This window comes from Ursus arctos, unplaced genomic scaffold (assembly GCF_023065955.2).
Source record: "Ursus arctos isolate Adak ecotype North America unplaced genomic scaffold, UrsArc2.0 scaffold_26, whole genome shotgun sequence".
In the NCBI taxonomy this organism is placed as follows: Eukaryota; Metazoa; Chordata; class Mammalia; order Carnivora; family Ursidae; genus Ursus; species Ursus arctos.
Window position 1 is genome coordinate 31,752,686 of NW_026622941.1, and position 21,394 is coordinate 31,774,079.

General features: G+C 41.8%; 1 protein-coding gene across 1 annotated transcript in view; it reads right to left on the reverse strand.

Moving 5' to 3' along the window:
- The window catches only part of SLC2A13 (solute carrier family 2 member 13), a 352,860-nt gene extending 331,960 nt beyond the window's left edge, over positions 1–20,900 (reverse strand). The window contains exon 1 of the mRNA XM_026502097.4: positions 20,081–20,900. Within this exon, the coding sequence (XP_026357882.1) occupies positions 20,081–20,636 (556 nt within the window). The 5' untranslated portion in view covers positions 20,637–20,900. The remainder of the gene's footprint in view (positions 1–20,080) is intronic.
- Between the last annotated feature and the right edge of the window lie 494 nt (positions 20,901–21,394).

Genomic DNA, 21,394 nt, shown 5'->3' on the forward strand with positions numbered 1-21,394 from the left:
TTTTCCCCATAATTAAAGCTGAGAAACCTTGGGCTCAAAGGGGTCAGTAATTTATATCAGTTCACAAAACAATTCACATCACACTCAGTATAAATATCCTTTACACTACTCCACTGAACCCGAAACATGGTAGATACTTTAAAACTGAAGTACAATAAAGGTAATAGCTGACATCTACTATCTACAAGGCATTGTTACGAAAGCTTTGTACAATTTGCCTCTTTTACTTTTCAAGCCAACTCCATGAGACTGTTATTCTTGTCATCTTCTTGGAGCAGCATGGTGCAATGGTTAAAGGACCAGACTCTGGAGTTAAACCACTGGGTTCGAATCTTACCTCCACAACTTACTACATATATGTCCTTCGTGTAGTTATTCAGTCTCCCAGTGTCTAAGATCCCATTTGTGAATTGAAAAATAACATTACTGTATGGCATGAAAATTAAATGAGTTAATACATTAGAATGCAATGCCCAGGGGAAGACATGTACTTCAGGAAGAGGAAAGAGCTCAAGTTGGATGAATCGGATTGCAGGATTTCACTTACACGAGGTATCTAAAATAGTCAAATACACAGAAATAGAGTAGAATGGTGGTTGCCAGGGGTTGTGGGGGGAAGGGGGGCGTGTGGGGAATAGGGAGCTGCTATTCACTGGGCATAACGTTTCAGTTACCCACAATGAGTAAGTTATAGAGATCTTCTGTACAATATTTTACAGTTAGTTATCAATACTGTCCCATGCACTTAAACATTTAAGAGAGTAGACCTCATGTTAAGGGCTTTTACCATGATAATAAAGTGAAAAAAAATAAGACAGAAAGAATAATACAACATCTTCCTAACCCTCCAAGTTTCTCCTCACACTGTACTTTACTAAATTTTTCTATGAATGAAGGAAGAAAGGGAAGGAGGGAAAAGCCCCTCATTTTTTTAGTGGCCTGATATTATGTTTAATCTATTAAATAAAAAAAAAATCAGCGGTATAACATTTCTTTTAGGGCATGAAGCACAAAAGGGGAACAAATATACTAAGTCCCAAAGTGTAGGCAGTTTTTACTCAAAGCACGCACGCGCACACACACACACACACCTTCATCGTATGACTTAAAATATCACAACTGAAAAAGATGGCATTTAAACACTGCCTTTACTAAACTATTTTAAAACTGTTCTCTGACTGACCTTGACATCACACAATAAAAGGAATTACAAATTAGAAGTCACTGCACCTGATTAGTCATTCACATGTTCAAGGAGAAAAATCACAGATTCTTCAAAATACCTTTTTGAACCCAATAAGCAACAAAGGTTGCCTTCTTTTTTTTTTTTTTTTTTTCCTTTTAAGATTTATTCATTTAAGAGAGAGAGACAGACAAAACACAAGCAAGGGGAGAGGCAGAGAAAGAGGGAGAAGCAGATGCCCTACCGAATCGGAAGCCAACTCGGGGCTCAATCTCAGGACCCAGAGATCATGACTTGAGCTGAAGGCAGACGCTCAACCATCTGAGCCATCAAGGCGCCCCCAACAGTTGCCTTTTAAGGAAAGTCTTAACTGAACAGCTATCACAGCTCCAGAAGTTCTATATGGGTGGGCCTTGAGGGTATTAATTTGTCTGGAGAAGAGCTAGAGGTCTTGTCCGGAAGTAGCGCTGACCTAGCCAGTATACTATACTGAAGAAATCCTAACAGTGCTTTTACTCACACTTTACATTAAGACTGAGAAACACCAAGCTTTTTATTAAAAAATAGAAACACCAAAGTGTGTTGAAGGTTGGGAAGGAAGATGAAGATGAGGGGATGGGGAGAGCGGTGAGAACCTACGCTCCAGGAAAGACATGTGACCCAACTGGGCTTTTGTTGTCACAAGAATTCCTTTGATGAAATATTCTTCTCACAATGACAAGAGTGAAGATGAATGTTCACCCTCGCATCATAAAATGTGTAGTACAGTGCCTGAACCTATTGGTTTTGAGAGTCTATTAATCTCTGAATATCGGATCTAAATAACTCAAATTACAAATGGAGTAAGTGTGAAATAATTTCTAGTTTGCAGAAAGTGGTGAATTTACCAAAAAGTGCTTAGGAGCACAAGATTATTTGCAAGTCAATCACCTCAAGAAGACTAAATAACTGGTTTTCTTGAGAGGATTCATGCAAGTGGTAGAATGAATCACTTAAAGAGTCAAAAGAGAACTGAGGCACTAAAGAGAGTGCCAGAGACACGTGGCTGGCTTCCAGAGCTGCCATGTTCATAGTTTACAAATTAGCAGAACATAAAATAATATCCTTGATTTCATAAAGAGACTCAAACTATATTCAAGAAAAGCAAATTTAATAATTTAAAAGGAGCCAAAAGTAATAAAACAAAATGACTCAGGTGTTGTGAGTCAAACCAACGTTTACTAAACATGAATAGAAAGCTTAAAAGGACACTGCCCCATTGAAGATTTCTCCTTCAACTCCTGGACAGGGGTCTCTGTACCATATGGAGACTGTCTCCTCCTAAAGACTGAACAGTCGTGGGTGGAGTCTGGCTCCCTGCTAGCTAGGTCTAAGTGTGGGTTAAAAGAAATAATGCAAATATATTTAAATTGTAAAAGATGAACATATAAACATATTGTGTTATTTAATTTTTCTTGATTTTCAAGAGCATTCTAATATCTTGAAAATACTTTGAATACTAACTCTGTTATCAAGCCTAACAGCCACTTAGCTTGCTCTGGGCTCCCCAGATTTGACAAGCATGGAGCACTTAGGACTGAGCTCTGGGTTGTACCCACTGGAGACCTCTTTCGGGGTCTACTCTTCAATCCTATCAGAGCACCCAACTAAGGTATGTCTTTTTTCTCTGCCAGATTTCAGAGATTACTTGTTGTCATTAACCTCCCTGGGATTAACACAGTCTGTTTTATTTACCACCCAGTACAAAGTAAATATTCTATTAAATATGTTAAATGAAAGAAGAGTATATCAAATTCCTTACCTGCAGGATTTCCCTAATCTACCAACTCAGCAATGCTTTCAAAGAAAACAATGAGGTTAGTTTAATAAGACACAGTCCTAGTGAACCCCCCCAAAGGCTCCTAGTAAACATCAGACTCTTTTCTAAATGCTTCCAAATCTTCACTTTAATATTATAATTTTGCTAGAAATTAATCTCACATCTGTTGATCTATAATTCCAAGAATCCATTCCCTTCTGATCAACTAAGGCATTGTTTGTCTCTATGTCTTATTTCTGGATACTTCATCTTCGTGACCTCTTAGTAATATTAAAAAAAAAAAATTACTGACAATGGCTTTGAGTTCACATCTACAAATTCCTTTAATCCAGGCTGGATTAGGTCTTCTAGTTATTCACTCAAAGGAAATAAATTTAACTATTAACCAAAGCAGTAGCTATAGATATGCAAAGCTTTAATGCTTATTAATAACTTTTATTCTGAGTGCTTAATGCATCTAAATATTTGAAAATGGGTGTTATATTTAGAAAAATACAATTTTGAAAATGCTCCAGAACATAATGATCTCTTACACAGATGAAGATTAAGTAAATGACTGTGTAATTACCAAATGAATATCACAACATTATGTGTTTCTTTACCAACATTCATGCTTTTCTTAATTAGGTTAAGGAGCTCATTCTTTAAAAATGAGTTCTTCCTCAACCTCAACATCTGTTCTTTCACAATAAATAATGACCTTTACATTTACAGCCATTTTATATTACCTTATGAAAAAGCAAATGAAATTATTGTCTCACAATCTTTACTAAGACATTCTTTTTTTTTATTTTTTTTATTAATTTTTTTTTTAAAGATTTTATTTATTTATTCGACAGAGACAGAGACAGCCAGCGAGAGAGGGAACACAAGCAGGGGGAGTGGGAGAGGAAGAAGCAGGCTCATAGCGGAGGAGCCTGATGTGGGGCTCGATCCCAGAACGCCAGGCTCACGCCCTGAGCCGAAGGCAGACGCTTAACCGCTGTGCCACCCAGGCGCCCCTACTAAGACATTCTTGGTAGAGATGTATACATGTAGAAATTTTGTATTATATCAGATAAGGCCCCTTAATTCCATCTTATGTATCATACTTTGTGCAGTAAGTTAAATACTGACAAGACATATTCATTCATAATAGTATCATTAGATTCTTTAGAGTTTACTCGTGTTGACGTTATTAAAGTATCACTCATTTGTTCTTCTTTATTTCACAGGAGGAGGTGGAAATATGATCTAAAAATAAAAGCGTATTGTTAGAATCCTGTGTTGAGTTTTGTATACCATAACAAAAGCCTGAACTGTAATTAAAGTTTAAATTGGCCAACTACTGACAACAAAGAGTAGCAGCGTGTCATAAATTTGGAGTAACTAGGGGCGCCTGGGTGGCTCAGTCGTTAAGCGTCTGCCTTCAGCTCAGGGCGTGATCCCGGCGTTGTGGGATCGAGCCCCACGTCAGGCTCTTCCGCTGGAAGCCTGCTTCTTCCTCTCCCACTCCCCCTGCTTGTGTTCCCTCTCTCGCTGGCTGTCTCTAACTCTGTCTAATAAATAAAATCTTTAAAAAATAAAAATAAAAAAAATAAAAAAAAATTTTGGAGTAACTTCCATTGCTTTCTGTCCAGTCCTATATTTCAAGGTTCAAATCACACTATGAAAATTTCATATTTCCTCTCTCCCTTCAGCCAGGATCCATGGATGTAAAACCAGGTAACTCATCCATCTGCTCTCCTACTACCACTCAAATTATAGCTCCGCAGAAGGTTCTCCTTACTAACGTGCCAGGAAAATCTACTCAGTATAGCCTGCTCACCAGTTCAAGATGTTGATGTCTGTCTACAACAGAGATAAAATGGGTGTAAAAACTCGCTTAATCAAATGCAGGTACCAGCGATCGATCTGATAGATTACAGGGATTTAAAAAAAAGTGTAGGCAAAAGACACGGTCTCTGTACCTTTAAAACTTACAGTATAGTAGAGAATACAACCATATGAAAACACAATTCCAACAAGAACATTCATAGCTAATATTTATTGAGCATTTACCAAGTACTAGGAACTATACTAAGCATGTAATAGAAAGTACTTACTTACTAACCCACCTAAGAACCCTATGAAGTTTTTTGTGAAGCCTGACTCCAGGCAGACTTTATCTGTACTACTGGGCCTTGCATATTTTCCTATAGAAAAACACCTCGCTCGATGGTAGGTAAATACCATACATATTAATAGAAATGGTATAGAGAAAAGCATAAGAAAGTATTTCTGGATGACAAGAAAGGTTTCATGGGTAGTAAGAGTTAAAGGGGTATACAAGATTAAAAGTCTCATAAAATGGTAAATGGGAAAATCTGTCTGAAGCCAGGTATTCATAGCATAATTTGATTATTTCGTTTAATTGTTACCACAGTTTGGACTAGTGACCATGCCACTTCATTGCTATGAAGAGTCACAGGCTGGCTTTGCTTGAATCATAGTCCCACTTCTCATATCCAAAATTACATCGAATAACATTTAAGGATCAGAGGAACCTCAAAAGACCATGATACCTGTTTTTAAAATTCCACACATTTAATACCATTTTTCAAACCTTATCACATAATACTCTTGCATGTATGCTTTCTCCCTTAAATTTACAACCAGATCCATAATGGAAAATAAAGTGGCTTTTATTTTTTTAAATCCTAAACTACCAGGATTTAACTACCTGTTGCAGAACATGAAATGTGGATTGAGTACTAAGGAAAGAGCAAGACGGGGTACTAAGGAAAGAGCAAGACGGGATTTCGAATTCCACACCCAATATTCTCCAGGAAAAAGATTCACTGAATTTTGAAAACTGGAATCAGAGATGACTTGAAGTTCAGGAAAAACTGATCAGGCCTCTTTAGAGTAGGTGTGAAATAGGGCTCTCCAGGTCCCTCCCATCTTGCTTTAATTCCAAGTTCAACAACAAAGATGCAACTACTAAATCATCATAATCCCTCTCCCCACAAGCCTCCCTGCCAGGAAGGAGAAGACATCAGAGCATCAGCGGCATTAGAGAAGCACAGGTACCACACCCTAAGTTTACAGTCCAGTTGCTTCCGCCATCACAGATCAACGTAGTTACTCTACGTGCATCCAGGAGAGTCTCTATTTTTCAAACATGAGTCAACTTTCATTTTTGGGATTTGCAAGACTGATGAAGGATCTGCTTTTGTGCCAGCTACTGAGAACAAGGTTAGGCTTGAATATCTTAAATGGACTTAAAAATTTTTCCCCCAGGGGCGCCTGGGTGGCACAGCGGTTAAGCGTCTGCCTTCGGCTCAGGGCGTGATCCCGGCGTTATGGGATCGAGCCCCACATCAGGCTCCTCCGCTATGAGCCTGCTTCTTCCTCTCCCACTGCCCCTGCTTGTGTTCCCTCTCTCACTGGCTGTCTCTATCTCTATCAAATAAATAAATAAAATATTTTAAAAAAAAAATTCCCCCCAACTACTTTAAAAAGTTTGAAACCACAGATGTGAATCAGAAGTAACCCTAGAGAACACTTCATTAACCCCATCCACAGCACAAATTTCCTGTGACATGACTTCTTGATGCATACATAATCCAATCTCAGCTCAAAAATTACTCGCCAGAGTTATACTGTTTCTATCCACACAGGAAACACTTACTGAATGACTGCTGTGTGCTAGGCACTATACTACGATCTGGCAGAACTATTTATATAGTTGTAAATCTCCTGCTTCCATGGAGATTACATTCTAATGGAGGAAAACAAGTAACATAAATATCAGAAAAACACAGAAGAATAACAAAGCAAGGAGAAAAAAATAGAAAGTACAAAATAATAAAAAATGGAACTAAAAACAGGGTAGGAAGTACGAGGGCGGGAGGCTGCAACTTAAGACAACCATGGAAACGCAAAGAGGAGGGAATGATGTGGATATAGGGGAGTGTTTTCCCAGCAGAGGAATTAGACCATACAAAGGTCTGGAAGGATAACTTGTGTGTTGCTGGAGGCCAGGGCAGCTTGGAGCAGGAGTGAAGGAGAGTAGTAGAGAAGAAGTCAAAGAAGGAACAGGGAGAGACCAGAATAGTGCAGCGCTGCAGGCCCCTGGCTTGTCCTCAGACAGCTGCGGAGCTAGGGAGGGCAGCACTCTGACTAGCGAGGTGGCATGATCTCACTTACAGCTTCCAAGAATCGCTCTGGCTGTCGAGTACACAAAAGAAGGCAGAAGTGTCAAGGAAGAGGCAGGGTGAACAGTTAGGAGACGTGCAATGCTCCAAGTGAGAGATGTCATTTTAGATCAGGATAACAGTGGAAGTGATGAAAAGTAGATCTTACCTATAATTAGAAGATAGATTCAAAGATTTTCAGGCAGACTGGGTGCAGGGCCTGGGAAAAAGTCAAGGAGGACTCCAAGGCTTTGGACTCAAACACCAAGAATATCCTCACCTGCTATGTGGAAGATGGGGGGGCAAAGCAGGGAGCTGGGTGACAAGCTGGGCTCAAGAGTCTGTAGATCAATAAAGAGGTCTGGGTGGGGGTTCTAGATGGTTGTCAGCAAACACAAGGCATTCTAAGCCATGAGCCAGGGTGAGAGCAACAAAGGAGTAAATGTGAACAGAGAAGAGGAGAGCTCCAAGAATGAGCTCCAAGCTTCAAGAGAAGGAGTTCTGAAAGAAGAAGGAGACTCTCCAAAGGAGACTGAGAAGGAACAGCCGAAGGCAAAAGAGGGAGAGGGTGGCGTCCTTGAAACCAAAGAAAGTATCTCAGGAAGGCATGTGTCCAATGCCCATGACAGGTCAAGTAGGGTCAGGCCCAAAAACTGTCTCTGGGATGCGCAATACAGGGCACAGTGATCTTAACAAGAGCAACACTGGTGAAGGCGTAAGGGCAAAATCTGTCTGGAAAGGGGTCACAAAAGAATGAGAAGAGAGGAATATACGCAACTGTGTCATGTAAAGAAAAGGAGATAAACAAGCAGTAACTGAAAGACGAAGTGAAGTAGAAAGGATTTTTTAAAAACCAACAGCAATTTGTGTGTGCTTATGGGAATGATCCAGTAGAAAGGGAAAATTTATGCAAAAAAAAAAGAGGGAAATAGCTGGAATAACAGCTCTGAAGAGGAGAGAGAGCAGAGCGCTCAGACAGGAGTGCGAGGCTGCACTTGGCAGGAGCACGGACAGCGCGTTCATAGGAACAGAAAGAAAGCAGAGCATTTGGCAGGTGCAGGCAGGACCATCTGAGGATGCAGAGGACACGACGGAGTTTGGGGCTGTTCTCATTCTGTTTCGCTTTTTCTCAGTGATCAAGTAAGCACACTTTCCTGGGATACATAAAATAGTAAGAGCCCAGAAATGTACATCACACGTCATGGAGTCTTGTTAATGCATGCCAGGAGTTAAAAGTTAGAGGGACAATACATTTAAGCAACTCCCATATGATTAGATTCTTTATAACTTTTTTGTCATTTCTTAAAAACTTCATTCCATAGAAAAAAAGATAAAATCTCACTTGGAAAAAAATTTGTCGCCAGAGCCTTCTGTCATATAGGAGTCTGTGTATTTTTTTTTTTTTTAAAGATTTTATTTATTTATGTGACAGAGAGACAGCCAGCGAGAGAGGGAACACAGCAGGGGGAGTGGGAGAGGAAGAAGCAGGCTCACAGCAGAGGAGCCCGATGTGGGACTCGATCCTGGCGTGCCGGGATCACGCCCTGAGCCGAAGGCAGACGCTTTAACGACTGCGCTACCCAGGCGCCCCAGGAGTCTGTGTATTTTAAAACAAAAATCTGAATTCCAGGTAAAGCTGTAATAACAAATGTATAAAGGCAACAGTGACATAATTTAAAAACCATTTTACCATGTTAACTACATATACAATGTTATGCCTTCTTTCAAACTCCCAAGTCCAGCCATGATTTTTTTATATAGTTGTAAATCAGATTCTATTCTTTGGGTTGCTTGTGTATTTGTATGTATCCCAGGTGCATGTGGTTTTGTGGTTTCACTTTAAGGGCAATGTAATGTTCCACCACATACATAGTCATTTCCTAATCACTAGGCACTCAGAGGTTTCCCCCAGGTTTGTTTTTTTGTTTTTTTTTAAAGAGACCACAGGCAAGCGGGGGAGGGGGGGGATCCTCAAGCAGACTCCCCACTGAGTCCCAAGCAGGGTTTGATCCCAGGACCCCACCATCATGACCTGAGCTGAAATCAAGAGTTGGCTGCTCAACCGAGTCACCCAGTTTTTTTAAAATTACATATTGTACATCTATAAATATCTTCATGCAAAATGATTTTATTTCCTTATACTATAATCCCTCAAGTGAAATTTCCAGATCAAAGAATGTCAGCAGTTTACAAACGAACTCCAAAAGCACAGGCGTCACATTATTAACTTCTGTACTGCAGTGTTTAATTTGGTACTGACATACATCAATAATTCAAAATAGGTTTGCTGAATTAATGAAGAAAAGAAAAAGTGAATGAAACATGTTAAACATGTCAGGATATTATGCAGAATATTCTCTACAAAAAAATTAGTCCAGGGGAGCCTGGGTGGCTCAGTTGGTTAAGTGTCTGCCTTCGGCTCAGGTCATGATCCCGGGCTCCAGGGATCAGGGAGCCTGCTTCTCCCTCTCTCTCTGCCCCTCCATCCTGCTTGTGCTCTCTCACACGCAAGCTCTCTGTCTCTAATACATAAATAAAGTCTTTAATACAAAATTTTTTGAATTATTCCAATTTATTTTACAACCAGAAAACTCTTTCTAGGATAAAACTAGCCAAGTTGTTTCTAACTTGCTAATTTAGTTAGTATGATGTAACCTTAATTTTCACTTCAAATTATTAACAAGGTTTAACACTTTTCTAAAAGTATTTACTAATTGCATTTACTCTGCTGCTAAACAGTCTATTTAACATGCAATGAGCATATTTTTTCTGTTAAATAAATGTACCACAATATTTTTCCAATCTGTCACCTTGCTTTTAAAACCTCTGAAGATTTTAAAAATTATAATGAACCATATCACTGATAAAATCACTCCATTCCTATTTTTTTAAACTTTAGACTCTTATGATATTAATAAGTTTCATTTACATTTTTATTTATATTATTTCCTTTTCTCAATTATTTAATAATTCTTTTCCCTGTTGTCTTATCTGATTTATTAAACACTAAACCCAAATAGCTGGATCTATTGCTGAAATTGTCATTCTGTTCCACTCATCTCTTTTCTGGCTTTAATAATATATTATTATGCCATATAATAACATATTGTATATTTGGAGTAATTTCTATCTAGTCTTTCATTACTGTTCCCCCAACCTCATCACCATTCCTTTGACAATCATTTTTAGAATTCTACAAAGTATTTTACAAGGATTTTAATTACATGTATGTAATTAAATTACATGAAGTACATTAAACCCATCTACTAACCTGGGAAATATCATTGTCACTATTTTAGCTTTCACAATCAAGAACTGGATTTTTCATATAACCGAGAGGTAGGGCACACACTGGTCCTTGATCAGGAACCTGGATTTGAATCTCAGCACTGTCACTAACCGTGCTAATTTATCAAATCTCTCAACAATTCCTTTAATTCACTCGAAGTCTGGAAAATATGAACCTTCTTAATGAGTGAATACACATAAAACACATGCCCACATTGGCATAAAGGATGAGCTTTGCTCCAGGACCCACCATACTTTGACTTTCTATAATACTTCTAATAAGCTGCCTTTAAGTAAGTGTTATAGCCCAGGAAATGAAGATTAGGCATTTTCAGAGATGAGTCAAGGAAAAATGACATACCGCTGGAACTCTAGGTTCTCTGGATGAATTTCAACATCAGAAATCATTTAAAAGAGACAAGTACAAGAAAGAATAGCAAACTCCTAAAATTCTACATATTTTCCTCACATAGGAGTGAACAAAATGAAAGATTCTGTAAGAATTCCCAACAAGCTTGCATTCAACAGGCATGAGAAAGGACAGGAACAGTTTGGGGTTTTGTATTTTCTGCATGTTTTCCAGCCTCAACAACTTCAGTGCGGGGCCGGTGAGGCAGCCCGTGGGCCCTGCACAACCTCAGAGATACACATGCAAAATCACAGATGGCCATGTTACACTGATTCTGCTCGTCCAAAAACAGTGGGAGGAGGAGTATCAGAAGCCATTTTCCTGATGATGTTATAGTAAATACTAGAATTAGGTAGCCTGGGCACTGCTTCAGATCGGACCCTAATATTAATTTATAATGATGTCTGCATTTCACAGGTCTGCCAAGTTCGGTGTTAGATGGGCCTGCAACGCATTTTCAGTCATTACACTTTTCTTTCGAAACTACAAGCTAACCAAACATTAAATGGTCAATGTTTAGTCCTTGGATATGATGCACACAATTTTAGTTTCCAATTTTCTGTTGTAGGAAATGAGCTCCTGACACGGAGTCATAAACTAAGCCCAAGAATATGATAATGGAGTTTTACATGAAAGCTCCCATAACTAAAATTCTTTTTATTCCAAAGCTATTACTTTCAACTTTTTATTAAAACTATTCTTTCTTTGCCTCTTAAAAGGCAGATATATCTTTTCCACTGGGAACGGAACTATTTTGTCTACAAACAGGCATATAAAATATTACACTATAGACATATCTAATAGCACAGCTCCAACTGGTCCCTTACCACTAGCCAAGATTATACCCTAACAAACAGGTTCACATTTTGACTACCTTTTTATTCAAGCCCTACACCGAGCCAGGAAAAACTGCTTGCTCTCCTCAATGCTTTACATTTATCACTCCTTCCTTCCCCACCAGAAAAGTATCCTCCTCTCAGACGACCTACGTTTATAACCTTCTCCAAGACCCAGTTCAAAATCTCATCTGTCTTGCTAGAAGCGGATCTTATGTAATGTAAATTAGATACTTGAATGACAGTACTGTTCTGCTTTCAAATCACTCATTCTTTCAAACTTGCTCAATGTATATTATGGAATCTTTACTCATCTGTTAATAGTTATGACAAACATTAAAAGTTAATAATTTTATTTCCCCTGATTGTAAAACATTGGTGGGGTGAGGACGGAGATGGTACGCCTGATAACAAGAGCTACCATTTTACGGACACCCAGGCACTTGTACACGCAGGAGCTCACCTACTTTCTTTCTACAACAACCCTATTTTCTAAGTGCTATCAAAACACTCACTCAAGAAATGTGGAAACTGAGGTGCATGGTGGTAATTTGCCAACAGTTACACAGCTTATGTGTGACTGTTTAACAAACAGTGATGCCTTGCTTTGCCAGGTACTGTGAAAGCAACTTACAAGATAAGCTCATTTAATCCTCATAACTACCCTGTAAGGCAGGTATTATCCCCATTCCTCAGATGAGGAAACTGAAGCACAAGACTTAACATGATCACCCAGGTCTTAAGTGGCCAGCCAGGGTGTGAGCCCAGGCAGTGGGGACCAGAGGCCTTAAGTTTCACCATGCTATTCCACTTTCTAAATTAATAGTACAGCAATTAAATGTGTGCCTGAGGTTTCTAAGTGTTCAACTATAGCAACATCCTGCTGAGAATTATATTTATGCATTCTTTAGTTTCACATATTCTGTCTACATATTTTTTTAAGACTTGTTTATTTGAGAGAGTAAGTGAGGGAGGGACAGAGGGAGAGACTCCTCAAGCAGACTCCCTGCTGTAGGCAGAGCCCTACACAGGGCTTGATCCACAACCCACGAGATGATGACCTGAGCTGAAACCAAGATTTGGAAGCTTAATCGACTGAGCCACCCAGGCGCTCTTACATACATTCTTTATGTACGTTCTTTAGTATACACATTTAAGAGCTTAATATATAAAAAGTATGGTACTAAGTGCAGGGAGAGGACATAAATACTATGAACACCTTATTAATTAACACCAGGAGTTTCTGGTCTACCAGCAGAGAAGAGCCATGGCCAAAAGGCATATTGCAAGGAATAATGCAGTTAAATGCCATAAACACGGCTCAGAGAAAGTATTAATGTTTAGCAGAGGCCAACTAAGAAAGCTTTTGTGATAAAGCCGGAAGGATGAGTAAACATCCTACAGAAACTTTTTTTTTTTTTTTAAGATTTTATTTATTTATTTGACAGTGCGAGAGAGCACAAGCAGGGGGAGCAGCAGAGGGAGAGGGAGAGAGCAGGCTCTCCACAGAGCAGGGAGCCCACGTCCCTGGGATCATGACCCGAACCGAAGGCAGTCGCTTAACGGACTGAGCCACCCAGGTGCCCCAACATCCTACAGATACTTCAATCATAGGATTAACAACATATCACTGTGTTCTCATGTTTGTCTTTCCCAGTAGACTTGGGTCTTTTAAAAACAGGGACTATTTTTATCTTAGTCTCTCTAGCACTCAACAAAGTCATCACTCAGAAAATGGCTATGTGATGAGGGATAGAGAGAATGTTATGGAAAAGCCCATTCCAAAAAGAGACCATGAGCTTAGAGGGAAAAGCAGAAAAGGCATTTTTATAATCTTAGTTGCTGTACCACAGGCAGTATCTCTGTGCAGTCCAACGCCCGGGGCCCCATTTTCACTGCATTCTATGGGAAAATGCAGCCCGTCTATGGTGAATATGGAGGCCTGGATTGTACAATACAACAGCCCTGATTACAGGCAGCCCCAGTCACACGTCCTTAGCAAAGGAAAGAAATGTCCTAACGAACTCTGCTTTTCTAATCGCCACTCCTCGATCTGCCATGGCTGTACTCTTGAACTCATTTTCAAAGTTTGTACTTTAAAAGTAACACCCACCTAATATCATGGAAAATCATTATTCTAGTTTCAGAGAAAAGTGACAGTGTCACAGAGCAGGTGAGCATGATCAGACTCCAAAGCCAGACCTCTTGGGAGCCAACTCAGGCTCCACCACCACTCAGGAGCTTTGTGACCATGAGAAAATTACTTCCTCTCTGCCTAAACATCTTCATCGTAAAAAGAAAACAAACAAACAAAGCACGGTCCCACTGGATTATTATAAAGATTACGTGAATATACGCAAAGCATTTAACAGAGCGCCTGCACAGAATTAGCATGGAACAAGCCTTCAGTACTGTTTCCAGGGTACTGGCAGCTAACTTGATTGCCCATTCACATTCTGCTATGCACAGTGACTGCTGAGACTTCCCCCAGTGCAGGACAGAGACGAAGACATCAGGTAAAGAAGAATACTGGTGCCATCATATACTGGTGCCCCCCCCCACCCCCCGTGACACTGCTATGAAATGAAATTCCTGCCAGGTGGCTTCTGACACACACTCCAGACCACACCATTCCAAATAGTGGTGCTAATGGTTAATAAAAGGCCTAATTATAAAACATGCAGTACTCCCAGCTAAAGTTTAGAAGTATCTATAAAACTTGGCATTTTTTTTCTCCCTACATTGAGGGAAATTAAATTTTAAATGTGGGGAAAAAAACATTTTGGGGTTTCTAGTGAGTACAGATTTTCTTCCTGACAATGAAAGTTTTCTCCGAAGTGCTACTACAACTTACTCTGAAGGTCAAAAAAAAAGTTAAGAGGACTGAAGAGCTGTAGACAGGAAGGGTGTATAAAGGAGCCAAGTTTGATGAGAGAAAGGAAAGGAAAATAGCCTCCTGGGATTTTCAGTAAGAAGGCCAAGACTGCTCGCTGTTTGAGATCTACCAGCAGGTTCTAGATCATAGGATGTGTTAAAGCCAAAGACATCAGTGTCAAGGCAGTCAACTCAGACTGTGTTCTGACTTTGAGCTTAAAATAGAGAAAGAAATATGGATGGATGAAAAAGAAAGGTCTTATACTGAAGTCACAGGAACAACTTCATAGAACTCATGTTAACAGACTTCTCCGTCATCTTACTGACAACTTGCCCGAGGAGGGTGTTGCAACACTACTAGGCAAACATAATTAGGTCATAATCCTCAGTGTAACTCTACCACCAGACAGAGAAGTGGAGGGGGCGTTGCACATACATACAATGTGTCTGAAACAAGGACACGGAGGAAGTGAAACAAAGTTTTACTCTACATGTCAGTTTCATGCTGGTAACTCCAACAAGAAATCCAATCCTGCTTTAAAAGATGAAACAAAGAAAAGGCGGGAGGTGGGGGGTGGCCGGGAGTAGGAAAAACAAACTTGATGGCAAAAAACAAAAATAAAATTACATCAGCTGATATTTTAAAAATCTGGTTGATTCTGACTAACCCTGCTTAAATTCTTTATTGACATTAACCTCAGTACCAAATGAGGTTTTGATCAAATAAGATTTTACATTAGCTTTGCATCAAAGAATAAGAATTCAAAGTGTTATTTAGGAAAAAAGTTATATTTTTAGAAATATTATTCGACAGGTTATAACGGACTGATTACAAGCTGCAATACCCAATGACAAATTGTGTTCCAGTAGAGGGAGTATTGGGACAGGAAAAACTGATGTAGATCTAAGATCAACTCAACAAAACCAGTGCTGTATAAATTAGTATGTCAATTCTCAGTAAAGGTTGTGAATACTGGTGAATATCTGAACCTAGACACTTCCTGATATTTGCTACACAGGCATTAAATCACTGCTTATAATGAGCAGTAGAATAAATGCCAACACCATGGAGAAAGGACTAAACGAGACAGTCTGGTCCCAGGACTCAACTCAAGGCAAGAGCAAAATAAACCGGAGGAACCAAAGGAACTTCTGGTGAAAACAAGAGCCTAAAGGAATGCCCTATTCGAACAGGCACTCTAAGCTCATTTTGTTGTTTCAGAAAAAAAAAAAACAAACTGAATCCTTAAACTAAATCAAACACTACTACCCAATCTCTGATGCTTCTTTTACCATATGACTCATTTAATACAGACTAACAACTGTATTAAACAGTTATGAAACTGGTTATCTTTCTCTTTTTCAAAGGTTTCTGTTGAAGGCCCCACAGACTCTTTCTATTCCAGTAATTCATAGCCACTTGCTATGCTTTACCCACCCTGCAGTAACCTTCTCAGCAAAGAATTTCTAAAACTACAAAATTCAAAGAGGCAAGGAAGTTTGGGGAAGAAAATAAGAGTTTAAAAGCAAAAGGGGGGAGCGGTGACCAGATACAAAGGATGTTTAATCTGATCACTCCGTTTATAGCTAAAAACCTCCCATGACTCTCCCTGCATTGGCATTGCCAAATAATCCCTATTCAGCATAACCCTCCCCCTCATTCTAGTTTCAGGAGCACCCCATCACCACCCTTCACTCACTTTATGCATCAAATACTGCTTTGATTTTTTTATGCCTTTACACTTGCTGTTAATGCTACCTTAAATGCCCAAAACAGTAATGCAAGAAAGACTCTGAGTCTTTTTTTAATCCCGACTTTGTACCAGTGACCTTGTCATTTAACGGCTATAAACTGTTTCCACATCCAGCAAAAGGGGACCTGTTTCCCATCTATTTCAGAGTTGGAAGAATTAAATGAAATAACATATGTAAAGTAATGCAGGATGCCTAGTAGAAACTTAAGCACTAAATATCATCTTTCCCAGCTACCTCTACATCTGCTAAACTCCTACCCACCCTTGCAACCCCCCTTTAAATATGTGTCTGTAAAACCTCCCATGTGTTGTATTTACTTCCCCCCCCCAAAAGAATCAACTGCCTAGTCTTCTGACTCTTAGAGAAACTTCTATTGTATTTTAATTGTTTGTTGATGGTCTTTCCGTTCTATTAGAGAATGAACACCTCCAGGGTGGGATTTTTTTTTTATTTTTTTAAAGATTTTATTTATTTATTTGACAGAGATAGAGACAGCCAGCAAGAGAGGGAACACAAGCAGGGGGAGTGGGAGAGGAAGAAGCAGGCTCATAGCAGAGGAGCCTGATGTGGGGCTCGATCCCATAACGCTGGGATCACGCCCTGAGCCGAAGGCAGACGCTTAACCGCTGTACCACCCAGGCGCCCCCAGGGTGGGATTTTTATCTAATTACTGCCTACTCCAAATCTGACAGAATCAATAATGAAGCTTAATTAGCATTTGTTGAATAGATAAATGAATGATTGCATTAAATATTAGAAACTAAAACCCTTAGATGGCCTTTCAAATATTTGATAACACTTTTTTAAGGAACAGTCCTATCTTAAAGTGGCACCCTAACAGAAGTGGAATTATTTTTTAATGTTTCCACTCACTATTCCAATCAGCAAGTGCCTCCTATAGGCTAGGAATACACATCAGTGAACAAAATGAACAAAAGCCCTGTCCCCATGGGCTTTATATTTACCACAGGTCAATCTGTGGAAGAAATTATCACTGCAAATTTGTCTGGAAAAAAGAATAGCAAAAGCTACATTTTGTTATTTATCAACATTTACTAAGTATCAAAAGGACCAAAAAACAAAAACAAAACTTCCCACTTCCCATAAAATTTAACTGCTCAAAAAAGAGTAGCATGAAATTCACCCAGATTTAGTGTATTTAATGTCCCCCCCAGACCTCCCCCAAAAAAATTCATGTTAAGGACCCATTTCCGTGTAGCCAAAAATAACTGTGACTTCTCCTTTGGGAGGTTAATAATCCCTGTGAGTTTTAAGGATTTTACAAGTACAACTGCATGCTTTGCATAATCCTCATTCAAAATGTGGTCTATTTCAAAGCTTGTTTATGACTTCAGCATTCCTCATTTTATAAGTAAAGAAGGCTTTTATGATACTTTGTATCAGGGCTTCTATTCTAAGAGTGTCTTTCTGAGGAGATGGGTTCCAGCAGGACTACATCAGGACCATGTCTCAATTGGGATGCAGTCAGGCGAGCAGCCCAGGTTCCACAGATCGAGGCTGTGAGATACACAACTGACTACAGTTCCCGCACATCAACCTTTCCTATCTTATCTCCTGCTTCATTTTCTTTGTTGCATCCACCTTGTTCCCCAAGCATCCTTTCCTATGCTTTCTTTTCATCCCCTGGCTTAGGAGGTCCTTTCTGCATCTGTTAAAACACTACTCATGCGTCAACATACCATTTCTATTAGGAAGAGCTTCCTACTCCCCTGTTAGGGTAAATGTACCTTTTTTTTTTTTAAGATTTTATTTATGTGACAGAGAGACAGCCAGCAAGAGAGGGAACACAGCAGGGGGAGTGGGAGAGGAAGAAGCAGGCTCCCAGCGGAGGAGCCCAATGTGGGACTCGATCCCGCAACGCCGGGATCACGCCCTGAGCCGAGGGCAGACACCTAACGACTGTGCTACCCAGGCGCCCCAAATGTGCCGTTTTTTAATGCAACAGCCCTCTCTCCCTGAGAGACCTTCTTCTCGAGGCTAGCAAGTTCCACCTGGCTTTATTCCCACCCTGCTACTCTTACTTAAATCCTCCTCACCACTCTGCTGCTCACAACATCTGGAAGGAGACCTTACCCACAACAGGGGCTCAATTTTCCCAGCAGATAAACAGAAGTAAACAGAGTATCCAAATACCCAATACTTGCCACACCTAAACTCTAGGAAGCTTCATTCAAAGATCTCTGCAAAACATTATTCAATTTCAAAATCACAAGATTTCACTCTTACTGAACAAATCTTGCCGCCTAAAATTATGTTATTCCTAGGTCAGAAGAAACAATAAACGTGGTTCAGGCGTCCCAAGCAGAGAATACGGAGAAAAGAATCCTGATCATTTAACTTCAACCACAAGTTATTTATCGAAGGCCCTGAAGGCACACGTAGTTCCTCTACAAAGAGGTTTTATTTCAGCTGTACTTTTCGGTCATTTTGGACTTTAACGTGCCAACCTAGTATTTTACTGAAAGCCTTGCCCTGCTTCACTAACTAACAGTACAATAAACAAAAGGAAAGTCAGTAATGAGATTTTGGATATGAAGTGCAGTTAGCTCGGGTTTAGGCTCATGGTTCCTGAATGTGGAATTTATGTATAAATGGGGCTCGCTTCCCCTTTAGAGACTACAAGGAAGGGGGTGAAAAACATAATGTCAGGTGATGAATGGACAAATCATTAGGAGTCCCAGCCATGGGGGGGCGGGGGGATACTTCAACAGCACTCTAAAGGAAACAAACTGAATTATAAAATGAAACGTTTAAAAAGCATCAGCAGCATGTCTTAGAAAAATTACTAGTGAGATTTATGTCTCAACCCCCTACTTTCCCTCAAAAGTGCTTTCTAATAATACCAAGCACATTCCAAATAGCTTCCATCTGCCAAGAACTTGCCAATTGTACCTCCCCTGCTCAGCAACCAGGGTGAAAAATCAATGCCAGGGGAACCTTAATCCTTTCATTTTTTAAGTAATTGCAAACATCTATCTTACTGGGCATTTATCCACAGGGGGAGTGGCTCCTAAATGAATTTAATAAGTGAACATGACCTTTAATAGATAATTTGGTTCCCAACGGGTAAGCAAAAGAGGCAAAATGAAAAAGGAGAATGGATGGATATGGATTTAAAGAAAAAAGTTAGAAAAACAGAGAAGGAATTCATTTGGGGAAAATATGAAAGCAAGAGGCAATACAACAATCAAGGCAAAAGGAGAGAAAAATAATATCCCACCTAAAGATAAATAACTAGAGAAGGAAAGAGTACAGGTAGCAAAGAATAGAGTCCAGAATCACTGAACTTTAAAAATTATCTTACTGGGAATTTAAGACTGATGGGGTTCAGAGTTTGGAATCCTAGAAAAGGAAGGGCGCTAGCAGTATAAAAATAAAGTGAGGCAATACAGTAAAGATGCCCTCCCCCTCATAAGCGCTAGACGGGCATCAGGTAGGGCTGGATCAAGGTGATGACAGAGGTTCCTAGAAGTGCTCAGAGATGCAACGGCCGCGCGGATTCATTTGTTCGTGGACGACCGAAGATTCCACGTGGGCTCAGGGGAGCCGGCAGCGAACAGCACCCCCACACACACCCTCCGCGGGAGCCTTAGAGGCCGGAGTAACAAACAGATGAGGTCTCGGAACCAGACAAGTGGAGTGTTCGCGGGGCCAGCACGCCCCGACGGGGGCCCCGGAAGGGGCAAAAGGAATGCAGCTACCAGGGTCAAGGGCGCCCTTCGCAGAGCATGAACTCACCTATGCCAAGCCCCACGACCAGGCGGCCGGCGAGCAGCGTCTCCTTGTTGTTCGCCGCGGCCAGCACCGCGGACCCGGCCGTGAAGAGGGCACTGGCCAGCAGGATGGCGGCGCGGCGGCCGAAGACGCCGTTGAGGGCCCCGCCGGCCAGCGCCGAGACGGCGGCCGCCCCCACCGTGCTGGACACGAGCAGCTCCTGCCACAGCGCGTCCAGGCTGAGCTGCCGCTTGAGCAGCAGCATGGCCCCCGACACCACGCCGGTGTCATAGCCGAAGAGGAAGCCGCCCAGCGCGGAGAAGACGGCCACCACGTACACGAAGGCGGGGGTCTCGTCCTGCTGGAACTGCCGCCGCGCCGCGCGCTCCAGGTCCCCGACGCCGCCGCCGCCCGCGCCCGCGCTCTGCAGGCTGGCGCTCGACTCGGCGGCCGCCAGGAGGCTGCGCTCCCCGGCCGCGCTCGCCGCGTCCGGCTCCTGCTGCTTCCTGCGCCGCTCGCCCATGAGGCTGCTCAGGCTCCGCAGCGTGTACTCCACATTCTCGCTCGCCTTGCGGGACATAGGGCAGGGGCCCGGGACTTCCCGGGGGGGCGAGGCTCCGCGGGCCGGCGGTCTCCGAGGGCTGGACAGCCCGAGCGGGCAGGAGCTGCGGCCGCCGCCTTCCTCCTCGCGGCTCCCGCTCCGGCTGCCACGGCAGCAGCCGCCACCGCGGCCGCTCCGGGGAGAAAGTTGCTGCCCGCCGAGCTCCGGCGCTGCGGAGTTGGAGCCTGGCGGGTCTCACTCGAGACTCACGCCCGGCGCCTGCCGAGCTGGCGCTGCGGAGCGGGCGGGAGGCGGGGCCGCGGGTCACGTGCACCTCGGGCCGGCGGGGCAGGGCGGCGGAGACGCTCCGCCCCCTCCCTGGGTGGAGCCAGGCTTCGGCCGCCCGAGACCTCTAAACCCCACCCTCCCGGTCTGGGGCGACCTCTGACCGAGGCTCCTTAATTTAGGGTACTGGCAACCGTAAGGAATTAAGCCTGGCCTGGGGGCTGCAGCTGGGGAGCCGGCCAATGTGGGAATGCCAAGTTAATAGGCTTCCAGACGAGAGAAAGGGCCTACAACGCTAGCACAGTGTGGGAGGCTAGGGAGAGAACCCCTTAAAACATCCTGATCGGCTTTCCAACAACCTGGGGATGGCCGAAGCTGGAAAGGGCCTGGGAAAATACATCCTGGTATGGTACACAGCAAGCCTTCTTCCTTTTATAGTACTGTGACATAAATGAGTTTCTTCTGGAGCATTCAGGGCTGCGGAGCTGTGTTCTCCCATTTCTATAAGCGGT